The sequence below is a fragment of the Heterodontus francisci genome, chromosome 27 (genome assembly GCF_036365525.1).
Source record: "Heterodontus francisci isolate sHetFra1 chromosome 27, sHetFra1.hap1, whole genome shotgun sequence".
Lineage (NCBI taxonomy): Eukaryota > Metazoa > Chordata > Chondrichthyes > Heterodontiformes > Heterodontidae > Heterodontus > Heterodontus francisci.
The window spans coordinates 10747294-10768907 of NC_090397.1; the positions used below are offsets into that span (position 1 = coordinate 10747294).

General features: G+C 40.5%; 1 protein-coding gene and 1 long non-coding RNA gene across 11 annotated transcripts in view; one reads left to right on the forward strand and one right to left on the reverse strand.

Moving 5' to 3' along the window:
* The window catches only part of LOC137384634 (nuclear receptor subfamily 2 group C member 1-A-like), an 84061-nt gene that overhangs the window by 59101 nt on the left and 3346 nt on the right, over window positions 1-21614 (forward strand). For 7 of the 10 annotated variants that reach the window (XM_068058787.1, XM_068058796.1, XM_068058788.1 and 4 more), the window contains 9 exons: window positions 246-425; window positions 528-675; window positions 1550-1643; window positions 1724-1923; window positions 3545-3719; window positions 8086-8207; window positions 9536-9675; window positions 12403-12540; window positions 15381-15486. In XM_068058787.1, the coding sequence (XP_067914888.1) occupies window positions 246-425; window positions 528-675; window positions 1550-1643; window positions 1724-1923; window positions 3545-3719; window positions 8086-8207; window positions 9536-9675; window positions 12403-12540; window positions 15381-15486 (1303 nt within the window). The remainder of the gene's footprint in view (window positions 1-245; window positions 426-527; window positions 676-1549; window positions 1644-1723; window positions 1924-3544; window positions 3720-8085; window positions 8208-9535; window positions 9676-12402; window positions 12541-15380; window positions 15487-21614) is intronic. The other 3 variants (XM_068058795.1, XM_068058797.1, XM_068058794.1) reach the window with 2 other exon arrangements.
* LOC137384636 (uncharacterized) overlaps window positions 1-21614 on the reverse strand; it is an 88006-nt gene that overhangs the window by 11909 nt on the left and 54483 nt on the right. The gene's annotated exons all lie outside the window — the stretch shown is intronic.

The window sequence follows — 21614 nt, forward strand, 5'->3', positions numbered from 1 at the left end:
GCACAGATAGACAGATTCTTGACAAACAAGGGAATCAAAGGGTATTGGGGGCAGGCAGGAAAGTGGAGTTGAGTCCACAAACAGATCAACCATGATCTTATAGAATGGCGGAGCAGGCCCAAGTGGCCGAATAGTCTACTCCTGCTTCTAGTTCGCATGTAATTGTCTTTTTTTCCCCCTATCTTACTTATGATTTTGTACTGGAATGCTAGTATTTTATTTTCTCTCCTCTCCATACTTTGTAGGACGCCACTACGGGGCGGTGAGCTGTGAAGGCTGTAAAGGCTTCTTCAAAAGAAGCATAAGGAAAAACTTGGTGTATATCTGCAGAGGGTCAAAAGACTGTGTCATTAACAAACACCACAGAAACCGTTGCCAGTACTGCCGTCTGCAGAGGTGTCTGGCACTGGGGATGAAGCAGGATTGTAAGTGAAGGACTGAGCGTCCAAATGATTTAAGCCCACTCACTCGCTAAACATAAAATAGTAGTTGTATAAACCTTTATGATACTGTTTACTTTTCAATAGCTGTTCAGTGTGAACGGAAACCAATTGAAGTTTCACGAGAAAAGTCTGCAAACTGTGCAGCCTCGACTGAAAAGATTTATATCCGGAAGGATCTGCGGAGTCCTTTAGCTGCAACACCTACCTTTGTAACAGACAAGGAAAGTGCAAGGTACCACATTAAATATGTACAGTGTAAAATCTGGAAAAAACTCAATGATAGCAGCACCAGTCTAGTTTAGATACTGAGAAGACCAAAAGTGGTGTGGGGGTGGGTTTCCGATTTGAAAAAAATAATTGTGCCTTTATTAACATAAGTACTGTATGAAGTTAAAGAATGCTCGCAATATTCAAGATGGTTCAGTTGGTAAGGCCTCTTTAGAGAAGACATTTGTAATGAAGCAAACAATCCAGAGACTTGCAACAGGTTCATTGCCCAGAATTATACACTTGCTACTGTTGATATTCTTCCTAATTTCTATGCAAACATTTGGAAGCAAAATCTAATTTTGAAGAGAACCATTGTAACATTCTCATTATTGTACATGTTGGAAGACGGAAACTCATGAGATTACTCACAGAAACTAGCCAACTTATTCAGAGTTAAAAACAGAGCATGTTGGAAATACTCAGCAGGTCAGGCAGCATCTGTGGAGAGCAAAACAGAGTTAACATTTCAGGTCGATAATCTTTTGTCAGAATAGTTATGAAAGGTCATCGCCCTGAAATGTTAACTGTTTCTCTTTCTACAGATGCTGCCAGACCTGCTGAATATTTCTAGCATTTTCTGTTTTCATTTCAGATTTCCAGCATCCCGCAGTATTTTGCTTTTGTAACTTATTCAGAGTACCAAGCTACCCAAGAGTTGGGAAGAAGGCACTGCGCTCCCCGTATTCTCATTGTGGCTCTGGGAGGGGCACTGGTGACAGCAGAGAGTCTAAGTGGAAGTGGTGGTGCTTGGAAAGAAATTTGATTGATTGCTGAAGAGAGTGGACTATAAGAGTTTATTATACAAGTGCAAATACTTCCACTTTTGTTTCAAAAAGGCCTGCAGGTCTTCTGGAACCTGGAATGCTGGTTAATATACAACAACCACTGCTGAAGACAGAGAGTGCTGTGCTACTCTCAGCTGAGAACAAGGTGAGATATGGTCCAGTTAACTGTCAATTCGATGGTGTCTTATAAGTCCTGTGTTCGGATAAACAAACCTTCATAACCAGTGCTTTTCGTTTCAGGCTGAAACCTGTCAAGGTGATTTAAGCACTTTGGCAAATGTGGTAACATCACTTGCAAACCTAAGCAAATCCAAGGATCTGTCCCAAAGTAGTGCTGATTTATCAGGGATTGATGCCTTAAGTAATGGAGATGCTTCTTTATCAGAAATGCAACAAGATGATCAGTCTGCCAGTGATATTACAAGGTAATTATCATCTGATAGGGCATAACAAATGCTAAAGCAGCATAAAAGCAGAAAATCTGGAAATACTGAGCATATCAGACACCGTCTATGTAGAGAGAAACAGAGTTAACAGGCTGGATTTTAAGGATCCCTTGACGTAGGGATTCGTGGGGGGGGGTGGTAGGGAGCCTGACGATGGCCCCTTATGAGGCCCGCCACGCACCCCGGCGCTGGCAGGGCCTGCCGAATATTACCAGCAGCGATGAGGCCTCGTGTCAGGACCCCCACTGCTCGGCGATGGGACTGCAATTTAAATAAATTAGAATAAGTGAATTAACTAATCTCCTGTCGCCTGCTGCTGTCCTGCCACGATCTTCATCCCGGTGGCCAGCGCTCTCGCACCTTTGGCTCCCCGTCCGGGGAAACGAGGCGCAATACTTGGGGTAGAGGGAGGTAAGTTTCTCAGTGCCGGGGGTGGGGGGTGAAATGGGGTCAAATTAGCGTCATGGGTTTAGGGAATGGTGGGAAGGGTTGAAGTTGAAAGTTTGTGCAGTTTTGGTGGGGGAGGTCAAATGGTAAAGGTAAGTGTTTTGGGGGGGAGGAAGGGCAAATAATTTAATTATTAAGGGATGGGAGAAGGGCAAAAGAGATGTATTTATTTTAATTCCATTTCCCTTTAAATATTTAAATTTGTTGGTAGGGCTGACAGCCCTTTAAAAACGGCGTCAGTGCCTGCGCACAGGCAGCTGATAACATTGTCGGGGATGGACAGCACGCCCCCTCCACGTGATCGAGGTGGGCGGCCCACCCCGGCTATTTAAATGATCCGCCGCGCTTGGAATTGCAGCGGCTGTTTGGCTTATAAAATTCAGCCCAACATTTTAGGCAATGTCCTTTCATCCCCAGAACTGAAAAACCTAGCGACGTAACAGTTTTTAGGCAAGTACAGAGGCAGGGAAAAGAGGAAAGAATAAAAGGGAAGATCTGTGATAAGAGTGGAAGGCAGAAGAGATTAAATGACAAAAGGGGTGATGGTACAAACAAGAGGAAATGGTAATGGGACAGGAAAAGAAATGAAAATGGGTTTAGAGGAGGTGTAAATGGCAATAACAGAATCGTTCCTAACAGCTGCTGTCTGTAAAAATGGGAGCAATGGATATGATCGGTAACTCTTGAACTCGATGTTGAGTCTGGAAGGTTGTAAAATACCTAATCGAAAGTTGAGGGCTGATCTACGATCTTTTGTTAAGCTTTGTCAGTACAGTGTAGGAGATCAAGGATAGAGGGGTCAGGGTGGGATGCTAGTTTCATTTTGGAAATCGTATAACCTTGTTAAAATGTGTGAACAGTTCTGCTTCCTCTTGAAAGTAATTCAAATGCACGTGAAAAAATAAAGCAATCCAGGGCACTTCTGTCAAATGTACACCAAACATTCACTGTCATTCTAAAATTATGCTGGTGAAGTATAAACTTCGTAGTTACAAATGTTAGCTGCAGCACTGGTCGGCCTCTTCAATCAATTGATTTATTCCCAAGTCGTTTTCATATATTATCGATTACGTGAAATCTGTAGACCAGAAATGTGACTGGAAACATTACTTGGATAAAATGTACCTGTTTTTTCTGACTGTTGGTATTTCAGGGCATTTGATACACTCGCAAAAGCACTAAACCCTGCAGAGGGGCAAGCTGTTCAGAACTCGGCAGAATGCATGGATACTTCAGGCACCAACATCCAGCTAATTAGTGGAGAGCAGTCCCTTCCCGTTGTCGAGATTGAGGGTCCTCTTCTCAGTGATGTGCATGTCGCTTTCAAGGTACGGTTATGTGCATCTATGTTCATGTTATTCTGACACGGGATGTTGAATCTCTTTACACTTGCACAGCTTTAGCTGGTGTTTTATAGGCTTCAGGTAGGTCTATTACCATACATTTTCTGAATTTTATATGGAAAGTTTTATGACACCTTTTCACTTTCTGATTTGTATAATGGAACATATTTTCTCTTTGCCTTTCTAACAGACATGTAATAGGTGAAATCCTGTTGCCCTTGCATGCTGGGTAGACTGAAATCCTCTGGTTTCCTTGCAGCTTTTTTTTATACTGAACCATTTTTCAGCATTCCAAAACCCCAATCCATTTGTTTATAGTTAACGTCTTACTGTGTACTTGCATTTGAATAAATTAATAAATGTGGTGCTCACGACTGCAGGGAATGGTTGAGTCAAATAGCATAGATGAAATTAAGATCAACAGATGAAGGGTAAAAGGAATGGAAGGCTATGCTGATGGGGTTAGATGAAGTAGGGTAGGAGGAGGCTCATGTGGAGCATAAGCACTGGTATAGACTAGTTGGGCCATTTGGCCTGTTTCTGTGTTGTAGATTTCAATGTAATTCTATGTAAAGGTAATAACTTATTTATATAGTGTCTTTTAATGTAGAAAAATGTTCCAGAGTGCTTCAGAGGTGTACAGCAAAAGAAAATGGGCACTGAGCCAAAGATGTGGGTATGGTAGCATAGTTAATTGTGTTACCAGACTAGTAATCCAGAGACATGAGTTCAAATCTCACTATGGCAGTTGGGGAATTTAAATGTAGTTAATTTAATAAATCTGGAATAAAAAGCTCGCATCAGTAATGGTGATGGTGACATTATCGGATTGTCCTCAAAATCCTACTGGTTCACTAACGCCCTTTACAGAGTTTACAGAGGAGGTTGTTCTGCTTGAACCTGGCAGCCTACTACAACTTCAGGTGACAATAACCACAGGGAATTTAATTTAATTTACTTGAACCCAGTCTGACCTATATTTGACTCCACGCCCACCGCAATGTGGTTGACCATTTACTGCCCTCTTAAATGGCCTAGCAAACAACTCAATTGTATCAAAAATAAACACTATGACAGACTGAGGTGGCTCACTGAGGCAGCTCATCACCACCGTCTCGAGGGCAATTGGAGATGGGCAATAAATGCAGGCCTTGCCAGCAACATCCACTTCCTGTGAGTGAATGAATGAATAAATGTAAAAAAAGAATAGGTAGGGTGACCAAAAGCTTGGTCAAAGAGGAGAGGGAAGTGGAGAGGTTAAGGGAGAGAACTTAAGAGCATAAAGTTGTTGCTATTTAGTTACAAAAAATGACTGACCTGTTTTGTTATTTTGATATAAAAACAAAATGCTGGAAATACTCAGCAGGTCAGGCAGCATCTGTGGAGAGAGAAACAGAGTTAACGTTTCAGGTCTCTAACCTTTCATCAGAACTGGCAAAGGTTAGAAATGTAATAGGTTTTGAGCAAGTGAAAGGTTGGGGGGGGAAGAAGAACAAAAGCCCTCTGCCTTATCACAGACCTTCCCTTTTGTTTTTCTTGCCCCCCCCCCCCCCCCACCCTCTTCACTTGCTCAAAGCCTATTACATTTCTAACCTTGGCCAGTTCTGATGAAAGGTCATCAATCTGAAACGTTAACTCTCTTTCTCTCTGCCCAGATGCTGCCAGACCTGCTGAGTATTTCCAGCACTTTCTCATTTTATTTCAAATTTCCAGCATTCACAGTATTTCACTTTTGTTTTGTGATTTGATGTTGTATTGTGATTAGTTTTGCAGTTGTACTAACAAAATGACTACTTAAAGAAAAACATTATCATTTTGATTGCAAAGCACTATTTTTGTTTATATTAAAAGAGAATCTGTCCAGAAAGCCACAACAACATTCAGCTTTTAGGATATATATTTTCAGGAATCCAAAAAAAAAAGCAATGGAACAGCAAGAAAATTTAAATTAATTGTGTCCCGTGTCATCTGAGGGTGTAATACGTTGCCAGGGAGAGGCAGAATGATCTCCTCTGTAACCTCCCTGAATTAAAGGACAAAAATTAAAGGTTTTCCCTGACTGGTGAGTCTAGAACCAGGGGACATAGTCTCAGAATAGGCCATTTAAGACTGAGATGAGGAGGAAGTTCTTCACTCAATGGATGGTGAATCTTTGGAATTCTCGACCCCAGAGGGCTATCGAAGCTCAATCATTGAGCATTTTCAAGACAGAAATCGATAGATATCCAGATACTAATGACATACATCAAAGGATGTGGGGATAGCGTTGGAAAGTGGCATTGAGGTACATGATCAACCATGATCTAACTGAATGGCGGAGCAGGCTTGATAGGAGAAGTAGGCCATTCAGCCTATGTTCCAGTGATTTGATTTAAATAGGGAGCTCACTTGCATTCTCGCATGACTTTCATGATCTCAGGACATCCCAAAGCGCTTTACAGCCAATGAAATACTTTCAAAGTGTAATCACCGTTGTAATAAAGGAGACATGGCAGCCAATTTGTGCACAGCAAGCTCCCACAGTGATGTGATGATGACCAGGTAATCTGTTTTAGTGGTATTGAATAAGGGATAAATATTGGCCAGAATACCAGGGATAACTCCCCCCTACTCTTCAGTGTGGTGCCATAGGTACTTTTACTTTCATCTGATAGGCACAGATGAGGCTTTGGTTTAAAGTTTCATCCAAAAGATGACACCTCTGACTTGAAAGAAAGGAAACTGACATTTCTGACACCTTTCACGACGTCACGACATCCCAAAGCGCTTTATAGTCAATTAATTACTTTTGAAGTGTGGTTGCAATTTAGGGAAAAGTGTCTGACAATTTGCACACAGCTAGATTTCACAAAATTGAACAGATAATCTGCTTTGGTGGTGTTGATTGAGGGATAAACATACATCAGGGCATAATCTGCTCTTCGAATAGTACCATGGGATCTTTTGCACCTGCCTGAGAGGACAGACGTGGCCGTGGTATAATGCTACATTCAAAAGATGGCATCTCTTGACAGTGCAGCACCCCCTCAGTAATGCACTGAAGTGTCAGTCTCGATTATGCGCTCAAGTCTCTAATGGGACTTGACCCCACCACCTTCTGACTAAATCAAGAGTGCTGCTGCTGAGCCATGGCTGATCCTTATGGACTCATCTGAGCTCATGCCAGCTGAAATCTTGAATCAATCCTACTGATGCCTCCTCGGTATGGCTCCAGCCGTTGCCGTAAGCAAGGTTTTGATCCTGGAGCGTATCGATTGCCTTACTATACCACAAAGGGCCTCCAGGCTCCCCTAGTGGAACAGATGGATGCAGCTCCCCCTTTCTGCTGCCTAATTAGTGGTGTCTACTGCAATGTGCATTTACAGGTGTCATGTGTCCTGCCTGAGTGTATTTAAAATCCTGTCTGTGGCTGTAGGGAGCTGGAAGTCCCACGTAGTCAGTCTTCTAGCAGTGGAGCAGGGACACCAGAATTTCAGCCACAGAAACTTTGAGCACTCCTGAACTATTTCAATTCCCTAATTGTTAGGGGAAACGACTGGCTGATAATGGGTTAGTAACCTAGTAATTTTTTCTGGATTTTCATGATCGACACATCCTTTATTGGTATTAGTAGAGAGACAGTTTCTAGATTTTAAATGGCCTCAGCTAACCCCGAAGTTTAATCTATAAGATTGTTCAAAAAATTTTCCACATGCAGCTGAATTGTGAATTGAATGATCATTAGTCTTCTGTTTTATTACCATGGGAATAATTATCATCTTTTGAACCACTGAACATTTACCACCTCTTATTTCATTTTTTGAAACCTTGGTTTGATCTTTTCAAATCTAATGTTTTTATTCTAAATTTATTCGGCTGTTTAAAATCCTCAATGGACAGATTGAGTTCTGGGGTAGTGGTTGCTAGCAATGAACCAGCAGGTATGAGTTCTAATATTGCTTGGATAAGACCTAGTGCTGTGGAATGAAAGAACTGGTGTGTGCAGCATTGCATTATGTTAAAGGCATTCCTTCTAAAGGTGAACATTTAAATTATTACACAGCGATCCTGAGACAGATGACCATGTCTGTTGTGTGACAGCTACAAGTAGACAAAACACATTTTGTGTGTGGGAAGAAAAGCAAAATATTTTTTAAAAACTGTCAAATCAAGGTATAACATGATGTGCATTAATGATGTAATTGATTTAAATGCCTATTCAAACAGCCCAAATCTAGTAGTAAATGAGGCATAGACAGAACAACTGTAAAGGATAACATGGTAGTGTTGCTAATTGAAAACTGAAATTCCTCTACTATACAAGGAAGCTGTTCTGACTGATGATCAACTGTCTTGATCTTTCCATCTGCAGCTAACTATGCCATCACCTATGCCAGAATACCTGAATGTGCACTACATCTGTGAGTCTGCATCAAGATTACTATTCCTCTCCATGCATTGGGCAAGGTCTATTCCAGCCTTCCAGGCTCTTGGGTTAGTGATTTATTTTTAACAATCTTGTATTCCAGTTTGCCATTTAGTACTTATTGTGATGTGTAATGATGGCATGGGATGTAATATGTGGTACTGATGTTTAATTGCAAATCTGGTCTGTCCCTCTCATTCCATTGCTCCTGATGACTTGATCCAGTTTCTTGTAACAGCTAAGATTATTCACGGGGAAAGAATCAATGCTTGTAAATTTCAGGCTCCAGATAGGTGTTTGACTTACTTTTTCTTTTTTTAAAATTGTTAATACATCTTTAACAAAGTATCACACTTTGAGTTCTTATGGGCATGTGCTAGCTGAAAACTATTTTATGTACAAGCAGATCTACAGTAATGGTTTTGGTGAGTTGGAGGTTTTATAAAAATGATAGCTTTATGCCAGCTAACATTACCAGAGACATTGACGTATCGGTACTGGGGGCAGTCCTTAGAACTCAGAAGCTCAGAGTCCAGCAGTACTAGGATGGGGGTCTGTTCTGAGAGGGGTTCCAAAGTCTGGGAGTTAAATGAACAAATCTGTTAATATAGACAAATGTTTTCAATTTTTCGCTTTAAAAACAGACAGCTGTTTATTTAAAAGCAAATTTATGCCCCATTGCATACCTTTAGGAAACAATTTGTCCTATGTACTTGTATAAATAATCTTCCAAATTGTGTTTTTTTTTAAACTTTCCTTTACCTAGCTATATAAGTAGGATTTTGTAGGGGATGTTTTAGTGTATCATGTGAGCCATTGCAGATTGTTAACTTGCAGTAATACAACATGAATTTCCTTTTCCAAGTCACCATGCTACTGAGTTGCTGATGTCAGCCCTGTCACTGTAGGTAACCAGCAAGTAGAGAGAGCCAGTTTCCATTGAGGTAGGAAAAATTAGCCAGAGTTGTCACTAAATTGCATTTGATCATTATTTGGCATTGGAGGCCTGGGGAAAACCTTATAGTGGGATCATTTGGAACAAGCACAGTTGAAAGGTTTAGTAGGCTTTTGGGGGTAGGAATGTAAAGAGAATTCAGGACTGAATTCCCAAGGGCCAGGCTGCAATTACTTCAGAGTGATCACAAGTGGTGGAGTGGAAGAAATAAAGAACGAGTTGTTGAATTGTGGCCTTAAAGCAGGGATCAAAGCTGGAATATTCCAATCTATAAAGATCAGTGCTACATTTACTCAATGAGCCATTGGATTCAGTAGGATATTAGAATTTATTAAATATAGAAATTAATCAATAAGTATAGTTGATTTGTGAAAAAATTTTAGTTCTTTGTCACATTTTAATTACAGATTTAAGAATTTTAAATAGTTATTTTTTCCACAGGCCAGACAATAATACAGCTTTGGTACGCGCTTGTTGGAATGAACTCTTTACACTTGGTCTTGCTCAGTGTTCCCAAGTGATGAATTTATCGACCATACTCACAGCAATTGTCAACCATCTGCAGACAAGTCTCCAGCAAGGTAGGCAGAGATCTGCTCTTCAAAGGTTGATTTGGGCATGCACTAGCATAGTTGACGCTGAAGTCTGTACCGTGGACTTGTAAAGAAAAAGAAAAGAAACAAGAAACACTTGCATTTATCGAGTGAAGCGATAGTATAAAACTAAAAGAAAGGGCTTGTACAAATGCAAAAGAATAGTGCAGGCCGAAACTCGGACAGATATGAAGAACAGAAAAGGGATTTAAAAAAAATTAGTGAGAGCTGCGAAGAGGGAATAGGAGAGTATATTTGTGAGGGTTATCCAGGTTAACATGAAAGTTTTTTTACAAATACATTGAGAAAGTGGGTGGCTGTGGGTAATAGTGGTCCTTTAAAGATAGATGCTTGTGATATTGTAATTAAGGAAATGACAGACGTGCTAAATAATTACTTTGTATTGGCCTTCAAGGAGGAGGATAAAGCACCAAAGATCTGCAGAGAACTAAAAAATAATTCAAGGGGAGGAACTTGTTAGATTTAATGTAAGTTTTAAAAAATTATAATGGTGAAAATAATGAGACTGAAGACGGACAAATCTCCAGGATCTGATGGTTTCCACTGTATTAAAAGTTGTAGGTGAGGTAATTATAGATGCTGTAGTCATGATCTTCGAACCCAAGGAGACAATTCCTGAATTAAGAGATTTTTTGGAAGATTGCCTGCATCACTCCATCATTCAAGGAGGGTAGGAGAGATAAAGTCAGAAATTATAGACGTATTAGTCTAACAACAACTTGCAATTATATTGTCCCTTTAATGTAGTGGAATGTCCCAAGGCACTTCACAGGAGTGTTATCAATCAAAATTTGACACACAGCCATATGAGATATTAGGACAGGTGACCAAAAGCTTGGTCAAAGAACTAGGTTTTAAAGAGTGTCTTAAAGGAGGAGAGAGAGGCAAAGAGACTTGGGAAGGGTATTCTGGAGCTTAGGGCCAAGGCAACTGAAGGCATGGCTGCCAATGGTGGAGTGATGAAAATAGGGGATGCACAAGATGCCAGAATTGGAGAAAGGCAGAGTTCTCGGAGGATTGTAGGAGACTAGTGAGATAGGGAGGAATTTGAAAACAAGGATGAGAATTTAAAATCAAGGTACTGCTGGACCAGAAGCCATTGTAGGTCAGTGAGCACAAGGGAAATGAATGAGTAGGACTTGGTGTGAGTTGATATGTCACTAATGGAGTGCCACAAGCATCAGTCCTAGGATCTCAATTATTTACTGTCTATATTAATGACTTGGAGGAGGGGGCAGAGTGTAATATATCCAAATTTGCTGACGATACAAAAATAGGTGGGAGGGCATGTGAGGAGGACATAAGGAATCTGCAAGGGGATATAGATAGGTTGAGTGAGTGGGCAAAAACTTGGCAGATGGAGTTTAATGTAGGAAAATGTGAGCTCATGCACTCTGGAAGGAAGAATCAAAAGGCCAACTATTATTTAAATGGAGAGAGACCTCAAAAAAGCACAGCTTAAAGGGATCTGGGCGTTCTTGTGCATGAAACACAAAAAGTTAGCATGCAAGTGTAGCAACTAATTAAGAAGGCAAATGGAATTTTGGCCTTTGTTGCTTGGGGGTTGGAGTTTAAATATAGGGAAGTCTCGTTACAACAGTACAGGGTGCTGGTGAGGCCACACCTGGAGTACTGTGTACAGTTTTGGTCCCTGTATTTAAGAAAGGCTATAGTGGCATTGGAGGCATTTCAAAAGAGATTCATTAGGCTGATTCCTGGGATGAAGGGGTTGACTTATCAAGAACGGCTAAACAGGTTAGACTTCCATTCATTAGAGTTTAGAAGAATGAGGGATGATCTTATTGAGAGAGAGAAACCATTCGAGTTCCTATGAAATCAAGTACAGAAAATTAATTTATACTTGTACAAAAGGAAAACTATTGACAAATCAGTTTCTATTAATTGTCTCATCTTGCACAGTTTATTATTGGAATTACTGCAAAATGTTTGGTGCAGTGGGCTACTGTTACAGTTTGTTGTGCCATATCGTAAAAACATAGGATAGTGCCTATGATTTGTAGGACTGGGAAATCCCATTCTAAATTAGGGAAGGCTGCAAAAGGAGGTTTGGGGGAATGGAGGAGTATTTCACAGGAGAAGTTAATGTAACATGTTTGTAAAGTCAGAACAGTAATGTGGATAATGGCGAAACTAGGCCATGGATGGAAAATATGCAGCTGGTAAGACTATTTGATCGTTTCCATCTTGTAGTGAGGTTTTTGTTCTCCTTTCAGTTCAGTTTGAGGGGGAGACGGTGGCATACTGGTATTGTCACTGGACTAGTAACCCAGAGACCCAGGTATTGCTCTGGGGACATGGGTTCGAATCCCACCACAGCAGAAGGTGGAATTTGAATTTAATTAATAAATCTGGAATTTAAAGCTAGTCTAATGATGGCCATGAAACCATTGTCGATTGTTGTAGAAACCCATCTGGTTCACTAATGTCCTTTAGGGAAGGAAATCTGCTGTCCTTACCTGGTCTGGCCTACATGTGACTCCAGACCCACAGCAATGTGGTTGACTCTTACATGCCCTCAAAATGGCCTAGCAAGCCACTCAGTTCAAGGGCAATTAGGGATGGGCAATAAATGCTGGCCTGGCCTGCGACGCCCACATCCCATGAAAGAATTTTTTTTTTTAAATGTGTCATGCTGATAGAGTACTGTTTGTTGTGCTATTTTTTAATGAACAGATAAATTGTCAGCAGACCGTGTGAAAGTGGTGATGGAGCACATCTGGAAACTGCAGGAGTTCTGTAACAGCATGGTTAAGCTATCTCTGGATGGATACGAGTATGCCTACCTTAAAGCAATCGTCCTCTTTAGCCCAGGTGAGTAAAGGTAGAGTCTATAAAGAGGATGTGACCAAATAATGAGTGACTTTAAAATCTACTTGAATTTCAAGTCATAACATTTTTACAGCACAAAAGACATCCCTTCAGCCCATTCCATCTGTGCTGGCTCTCTTTTTTTTTAAAAAGCTATTCATTTAGTTCCATTTCCCTGCCCTTTTCCCAAACTCCTTTTAAATTTTGCTTGTTCCAATATTTTTCCAATTCCCTATTGGATGTTATTTTTCACCAGTGGCAGGGTACTCCAAATTCTATGAAAATTCTCCTAACTTTTCTTTGTGTTCTTTTGCGGTGGGGGGTGGTATTTTGGAAGAAAAACAAAAAAAAAACTAACTGAAATATTTCTATATAGTATAAAAGTAAATTTGAAAAAAAATTTGCAATTAATGGTAAAATAGCCAGGTACTGTTCAACCAAGGCAAAGTTTAGGTTTTATATATTTTCAAAATAAATATTTAATTGCATATTTCTGTCTTAACTTCTTGATCTGATTATTTCCATTCAACTTATTAAAAGGAAAGTTAAATGATTTAATGATCCCCGTGTACATTTTCATAGAGTAACGACTTTTGCAGATGTTTATATAAGGTCGATTTTCTGAATTTGTAGTCCTAGCACAGATCTTCATGCACTTGAGAGCTAATCAAGTGCAGCGATTAATGTGCCCATTTTGCAACTGGCTCAATTTTGCATCTGTTAATTTTAGCATCAGAGAATCAGGCAGACTATAAAATGGGCATGCTAACCTCTGGTTTTGGGCAAATTACTTCATTGCGTTACCCCTTGATTGTCTTTGTTCTTCATTTCCTATAGCTATTTATTGATGCTAATGCCACCAGTAAGCAGTTCTTAGTCATTTATAGCAGGGGTACTCAGTCCTTAAGCTTCTGAGGACCCATCTCATGTTATAAAAATTCAACGGACCCCTGTAACAAGAGTATTTTTTCGGTGTAAAAGTTAGTTATACAATTAAACATGTATGTAATTGTTTTACTTACTTAATGTGTAGCTTGTTGCTGGTGCTGAGCAACAATTATGTCCAGACGTGGAGGTATCTTCATCAAGTAATTATGTATGTCTTAGTCAGTGTTCATCCTTCATTTTTATTGAGGATGTATGTATTAGTCAGTGTTCATCCTTCATTTTTATTGAGGCCATTGCTGAATTCCAGTTTTACGAATTTTACTTGCAACGCATTTAGTGCTGCAGAAGCAGTGGTGCTGTGTTCAGTTGCACCATAGTCAACATGATTCTGCTTTGTTTGACATCCCCATATGTGCACTTTCCAGCATGGGTTACTGGATGGCATTCAGGAGTGGGAATCCTGGCTGACTTTATTTTACCTTTCCAACAGATGTTGAAGGCACGCTTTCTGCTGTTCGACACTGGTCATTTAACTGAGCGCAGCCCAGGGATCTAACCGGGGCACTGTATATCTACGGCTATTACATAACATACTGTCAATGTAGGCATCCCGTATAACAGGATGTATTGCCTAGCATTACTTTGGTTATGCTGTCACAATACATCAGCTTTGATTTTTGCTCCTGAAATTATGGAAAAATATATGTCTAACCTTCACGCACAACTATCAGAGAAAGCAAATTCATTCATAGTCATTTGTATAGATTCCCCATTACGTCAGGAGCCCCTATACCACATCTGAATTTGTTTGTACTAGTAGTCATGCCCTATCTCTATCTCCCGCTACATATGTTTTCTATGTAGTCGACTGTGTTTAGTGGGCATGCCTCAAAGCAAATACAAACTCGGCGAAAGCGAAACCCAGAGAGAAAAAGAAAATTAAAGAGGATAAAAACAAGAAATGCTGGAAATACTCAGCAGGTCTGGCAGCATCTGTGGAGAGAGAAACAGAGTTAACGTTTCGGGTCAGTGACCCTTCTTCGGAACAGATTAAAGGGGAGATTGTTTAATCTGGTTAAAGAACAAGCGTTTGGACTGAAATAAAATATATATCACTGGAGCTGGACTTTGGGGAAGTAAGAACTAAAACCAATTGACGGATAAAAGACGGGGGCATTTGTTCGGCTTGGTCGTTTTGTTGAGTGTTTTCTTAAAGGTAAATTCTGAGACAACATTCAGATTCTTAAAACAAAAAAAAAGTCAGCGGAAGTCAAGCAATGAAACTGTGATCAAAGATTGTTGGACACTGATATTAAAAATATGAACAACCAGCAGCGAGCTGAATAAATGAAGGAAAAGGGCATGTTTCTCTCCCGAAAAAAATGTTTGATGAAACCAGGCAAATAATTTTGAGGGGATACAACTAATCCAACCCTTATCCATTTTTAAAAGAAGCAGTGGATGGGTTTTGATAAACTTATAGGAAACCGTAAATGTAGCATGGCAGGACAGGGAAAGGTTTGTGTTCGGGTACCGAGAACAATTGGTACAGCCTTGCTGAGGATATTTCTGGTGATTGGAGAAAGATCACTGAGGGAAATATAGCAGTTTCAGTTTTTTTTAAAAATTCCTGTAGCTAGGGAGAGAAGAAGTCACAGAGTAATTAATTCTGTGACTTGTCAACAGGACTTTCCATTTACAAATTAGGATCTGTATCCTTTAGTTATTTGTGGTGGACCCCTTGAAACCTTCTAGAGATCCCCTGACTTACACAGTCCTATCCTCATGTGTGCCTAGGGTTGGGTTAGGAGAGAATGTTGATGATTTATATATTTTTCTCATTACATTCAATTTTCAGCCTAGAAAAAGAAATTAAGTTTTTAAGGCTGCGAACGAGAACTTTTTAGATTATAAACCTGTGCTGCATTTTAAGAATATTTATTTTATTTTCTTAGATCATCCAGGCCTAATTAATGCAGCACAGATCGATAAATTTCAGGAGAAGGCATATATGGAACTTCAGGATTACGAAGCAAAAGCCTATCCAGATGATTCCTACAGGTATGTTGGAGTAAATTTCTGCAGTCTCATTGCAACAACTAGACTTGGACATGCTGTAGAGTGGGGATGTCAAACTCATTTTCTGTGGCGTGTCTGATCTGACAGCCTGGCACTTGGCATGGCCACATTCAGCAAAGTTATTTGGACACACCGATGTAGAAATTGATCTGCATTTGGTCTTTTTTGGGCATAAAATTGTTGCAGTGCAAATCAATTCCTGAGTGCACGGTCTTGCACCTAATCTGTGCCACCATATTGGTCCTCATTGTTTTTAGGTGTCCCTGGCTGCCCGAAATCAACTTTGGTCTAACTTAAATATGCAAAGACAGGGCCTGTGCCTGTTTCAGGATCCTACTATAAATATGTGTGGAAATCTAGGTAGGACATGATCCGTGCAAGGACCAATCAGTTTAACTTCTACAGTAATGTAAGAGCAAAATACTGTGAATGTTGGAACTCTGAAATGAAAACAGAAAGTGCCTGAAATACTCAGCAGGTCTGGCGACATCTGTGTAGAGTCGTGGAACAGAATGCAAATGTAGTGCTAAATAGTTGCAGCGAAAGACAAAGCATGATTCCAAAGAAAGTACTCATGACAGAAGAATGGGGGAGGCAGTAGTGTAATGGTAATGTCACTGGGCTAGTAATCCAGAAGCCCATGCTAATGTTCTGGGGACGTGAGTTCGAATCCCACCACGGCAGATGGTGAAATTAGAATTCAGTTAATGAATCTGGAATTAAAAGCTAGTCTAATAGTGACCATAAAACTATTGTTGTAAAAACCCATCTGGTTCACTAATGTACTTTAGGGAAGGAAATCTGCCGTCCTTACTTGGTCTGGCCATAGACCCATAGACTCCAGATCCATAGCAAGGTGATTGACTCTTAAATGCCCTCTGAAATGGCCTAGCCAGCCACTCAGTTTCATGGGCAATTAGGGATCGGCAATAAATGCTGACCTAGCCAGCAACGCCCACATCCCATTAACGAATTTTAAAAAAGCTCTGTACGAAAGCAAAAACAAGAAAAATAAGTTAGAGATTAGCACATGGTTAAAAAATAAATAAATAATTTAAAAGAATATATATTCAAAATAATAAACAATAATGGGGCTCATGGACTGAAATTATTGAAGTCAATGTTCAGTCCAGAAGGCTGTAGAGTGCCTAATCGGAAGATGAGCTGCTGCTCCTCGAGCTTGCGTTGATGTTCACTGGAACACTGCAGCAGGCCGAGGGCAGAAATGTGGACTTGGGAATAAGGTGGAGAATTAAAATGGCAAGCAACCGGAAGCATGGGATCCTGCTTGTGGACCAAGCGGAGGCGTTCTGCAAAGCGGTCACCCAATCTGCGTTTGGTCTCCCCGATGTAGAGGAGACCACACTGTGAGCAGTGAATAAAGTATACTACATTGAAAGTATAAGTGAATCACTGTTGTCATTTAATCTCTTCCCCCACCCGTGTCCTATCACACTCGTTTCTTCTTGTCCTTCTCTCCCGCCACTCCCCCTCTCCCCCCCCCCCCCCCCCCCCCTTCACTTGTTCAAAGACTGTTACATTTCTAACTTTTACCAGTTCTAATGGAGGGTCGCAGACCTGAAACGTTAACTGTGTTTCTGCTACACAGGTGCTGCCAGACCTGCTGAGTATTTCCGGCACTTTCTGTTCTCATTTAACTTCTACAGTGGTCCGTAAAGGGACCATGGGAGGCCACTGAAAAAATGGTTGGAGAAGTTTATTCTTCTCCTCACCTCACAGGATTCATCAACGATGCATTTGGCCCAAATTTGATCCCTGATGTAGGGTCAGCTTCCTCCCAACATTGTTGGCAGCTATTAAAATGAGGCTTGAGGACCAGTTTTAAAGGAGGTTCAAACTCAGCTCCTGGTGCATACTTAAATTTTCACCCTATGCTATTTTTACAGGTTTAGTATGCACTTCAAAAATTCTCCCTCAGAAAATCATATTGATGTCTCAACTATTTCATGGGCAATCACATATTTCATCTTTACAGCAGCGTCACATTACGTGGCGAGCATTAGCAAACATTGATTGTTGCTTTTTAAACCACGGTGGCAATTCAGAAAATATATCTTTATGCAGCTTTCCTGTGTACTTGCATTTCTCGCCATGGTTTGCTCATAGTGTCTTCGAATGTTGTGTTCTTTCACAATAGCTACTTGTTGCTTACAAGTCAAGCACATGGGCTTTCCATTCATGATCATAAAGAAGTACAACAAAACCATTCATAATTTTTGTATATGTTCTGGTAAATGGCCGAATTGGTGTTCTGGGATACAAACTGCCCAGTTTTGGAGGGAAGTACAAAAGATATAGCAAAGACTATTGCCCGAGCTTTAAAAACAATTATTTTTACTTTTAAGAAGTTAATAGTCATTTGTCGCAAAGGCACTGAAGTTGATGGTAATTGTTTTTCTCAATTGAATTGGTAGTGTGTGATTGACTAAGGCAAAGTAATTACTTTTAATTTAAATTATTGAATTGTTAGTTATCATCACCATTGAAGAAGTACATGTTGGAAATAAAAGCATATCAATGGATTTAGGCATGGACACATCCACCTTCCAAGAATTATGAATTTGTATCTTTAAAATTCCAACCTCAAGGCAGTCTGTCCTCCAATCCCATCTTTCAGTTGTTCTCCTTTAATCAGACCCCACACCTCAGTCATGAAGTCATAATTTAGTTGCAACGAAATCACCAATAAATGAACATTTTTCTTTCAAATTAGTGTAACACCAGCATTCTGTATATTAATTATTTGTTGAGTTTTCTGCTTACATCTCTCTCTCTCTTTCTGGATTCTACTTCAAGGAGTGATTTAAGACACAGTTACTTTAGCTCAGGCTGTTTTGGATGGTCATACTTGAAAACTCACCTTTCCTTAACTTATTCATCCAAATCAAACAAAACATGGAAATGTTTGGGAGTGTATTGTGTACATTGATAAGTATGGTAATGGGAAGAGTCTGACAATGGGTGCAGCTAGATAAATATAAGATCAGCTGTCCTTTACACGACACTGCTGCTCCAACCCAGTGCCTCTTCTAATCACTCAAATGATGGTTGTCTCCTAATCTTATTGAATTGTTTACCCACGGGTTTCATTAGATGTCGCAAAGGGATCGTTCTTGATCATTAATGCATTCCTTGCACATCATTCCAACAGTCCAGTCAAGCTTTATTTTTTTGTGTCTCATCAACCTTCTTCCCTTGTGTGCCCTTCTGCTCTAACCATCGACAAAGGCCTAGGAATTGCCCGATATATCCAGCACTTGGGAGCAAGGTTGGAGTGTCCAGCTTCTTGTAAACAGATGCTATTTCGATATGGTTCCTATAATGTGATATGGATGCTTGAATGATGACTGTATAATTTTGTCTACCTTGTAGGGCCTTCATTTTTCTTCACAAAAATTAGGACAAATCCAAGCTGGCCAGTTACTGCCCTATCAATCTACTCCCCATCATCAGCAAAGTGATGGAAGGTGGCGTTAACAGTGCTATAAAGCGGCACTTAGCAATAACCTGCTCACTGAAGCTCAGTTTGGGTTCTGCCTAGGCAACTCAGCTCCTGACCTCATTACAGCCTTGTTCCAAATATGGACAAAAGAGCTGAACTCCAGAGGTGAGGTGAGAGTGACTGCCCTTGACATCAAGGAAGCATTTGACTGTGTGTGGCATCAAGGAGCCCTAGTAAAACTAGCGTTAATGGGAATCGGGGGAAAACTCTCCACTGGTTGGAGTCATACCTAGCACAAAGGAAGATGGTTGTGGTTATTGGAGGTCAATCATCTCAGTCCCAGAACATCACTGCAGGAGTTCCTCAGGGTAGTGTCCTAGGCCCAATCATCTTCAGCTGCTTCATCAATGACCTTCCCTTCATCATAAGGTCAGAAGTGGGGATGTTTGCTGATGGGTGCACAATATTCAGCACCATTCGCGACTCCTCAGATAAAAGCAGCCCATGTCCATATGCAGCAAGACCTGGACAACATTCAGGCTTGGGCTGATAAATGGCAAGTGTCAGGCAATGACCATCTCAAACAAGAGAGAATCTAACCATCTCCCTTTGACATTCAGTGGCATTACTATCGCCGAATCCCCCACTATCAACATCCTGGGGGTCACCATTGACCAGAAACAGAACTGGACCAGCCACATAAATGCTGCAGTCACAACAGCAGGTCAGAGGCTGGGAATCCTGCGGCGGGTAACTCACCTCCTGTCTCATAAGAACATAAGAAATAGGAGCAGGAGTAGGCCATTCGGCCCCTCAAGCCTGCCCTGCCATTCGATAAGATCATGGCTGATCTGCTCCAGACCTCAACTTCTCTTTCATGCAAGCTCCTCATAGCCCACAACTCTCCGATATTTCAAAAATCTATCTACCTCCTCTCTAAATACATTCAGTGATCTAGCCTCCACAACTCTCTGGGGTAAAGAATTTCAGACGTCACTACCCTCTGAGAGAAGAAATTCCTTCGCATCTCAGTTTTAAATGAGTGTCCCCTTGTAACTATGTCCCCTAGTTCAAGATTCCCCCACGAGTGGAAACATCATCTTCTCAACATCTACCCTGTCGCCCCCCTCAAAATCTTGTACATTTCAATAAGATCACCCCTCATTCTTCTAAACTCTAATGAATAAAGGCCTAACCTGTTTAGCCGTTCTTGATAAGTCAACCCCTTCATCCCAGGAATCAGCCTAGTGAATCTCTTTTGAACTGCCTCCAAAACCAGTATATCCTTTCTTAAATACAGGGACCAAAACAAAAGAGACTTGGGGTCCGTGTACATGGATCACTAAAATGTAGTAATCAGGTAAAAATAAGCAAAAGTGCTATCAGGGCAAGAGCTCTACTTAACCAAATGAAACAACCATAGTCAACAAAAGAAGCAAGAGATTACCTAAAACTAAAGGAATTAAAAAATTGAAAGAATAGTGTAAATCCAGGGGACTGGGAAAGATGTAAAGAAAAGCAAAGAAAAGCATTTGCACTACAAAAAGGGAATATGAAAAGAAGCTTAGAAGGTTAAGATTAACACAGTTTTTGCAATTCTAGGAAAAGGATAGCTATAGGTATTAGGAAGCCCTTAAAAACAGATGGAGGCAATATTGCAAACGAAAATAGGGAAAAGGCAGGCTTTACAGTAGAAGAGGATAGTTAGCTGATGTTCCAAGGAAACTAATAATGAATCGAGGACTGGAACTCGCTAAAGTCAACACAAGCGAGGAAACAGTATTAGAAAAAAATTCCCAGGACAAGATGATTTTAACCCAAGGGTTTTAAAGGAAGTAGGTGTGGAAATTGAAGGGTTCAAGGGATATGGGGCGAAAGCGGGAACAAGGTACTGAATTAGCCGATCAGCCATGATCTTTTTTGAATGGCGGAGCAGGCCTGAAGGGCCTACTCCTGCTCCTGTTTTCTTTGTTTTAGCCATAATCTTCCGAAGCTCTTTCAATTCAGGAATTATCCCTTGAGATTCGAAAATTGCAAATGTAACTCATTGTTTAAGAAAAATGAGAGAGAAAAACCAAGAATTTATGCTCTTGTTAGACTAACATATGTTGTGGGAAGTTTCTTTTGGGCCTCCTTATCTCGAGAGACAATGGATACGCGCCTGGAGGTGGTCAGTGGTTTGTGAAGCAGCGCCTGTTGTGGGAAGTTATTGGAATCTATTGACCTGGTTAGGTGCTAGAAGGCAGAGTAGGGATAATGGGTATGTACTGGAATTGGAAGGAAGTGACTTGTGTTCCACAAGGATCTGTGCTGGGGCTTCAGCTGTTCACTATAGAAATTAATGACTTAGATTATGCAACAGAGCCATATATTCAAGTTTGCTGATGACACAAAGGATGGTAGTATAGTAAGTAGTGTAGATGGGAGCATAAAATTACAGAGAATTTGATGGATTAAGTGAATGTGCAAAACTGTGGAAGATGGATTTCACGGGACCAAAATAAGATAGATCCGAGTATTATTTTTAATGGTGTGTAGCGAGGAACAGAGGAGGTCCAAAGAGATGTAGGGGTCTATGTACACAAATACTATAATGTAATAATCAGATACAAAAATAATCAGAAAGACTAATAGAATGGTAGCCTTT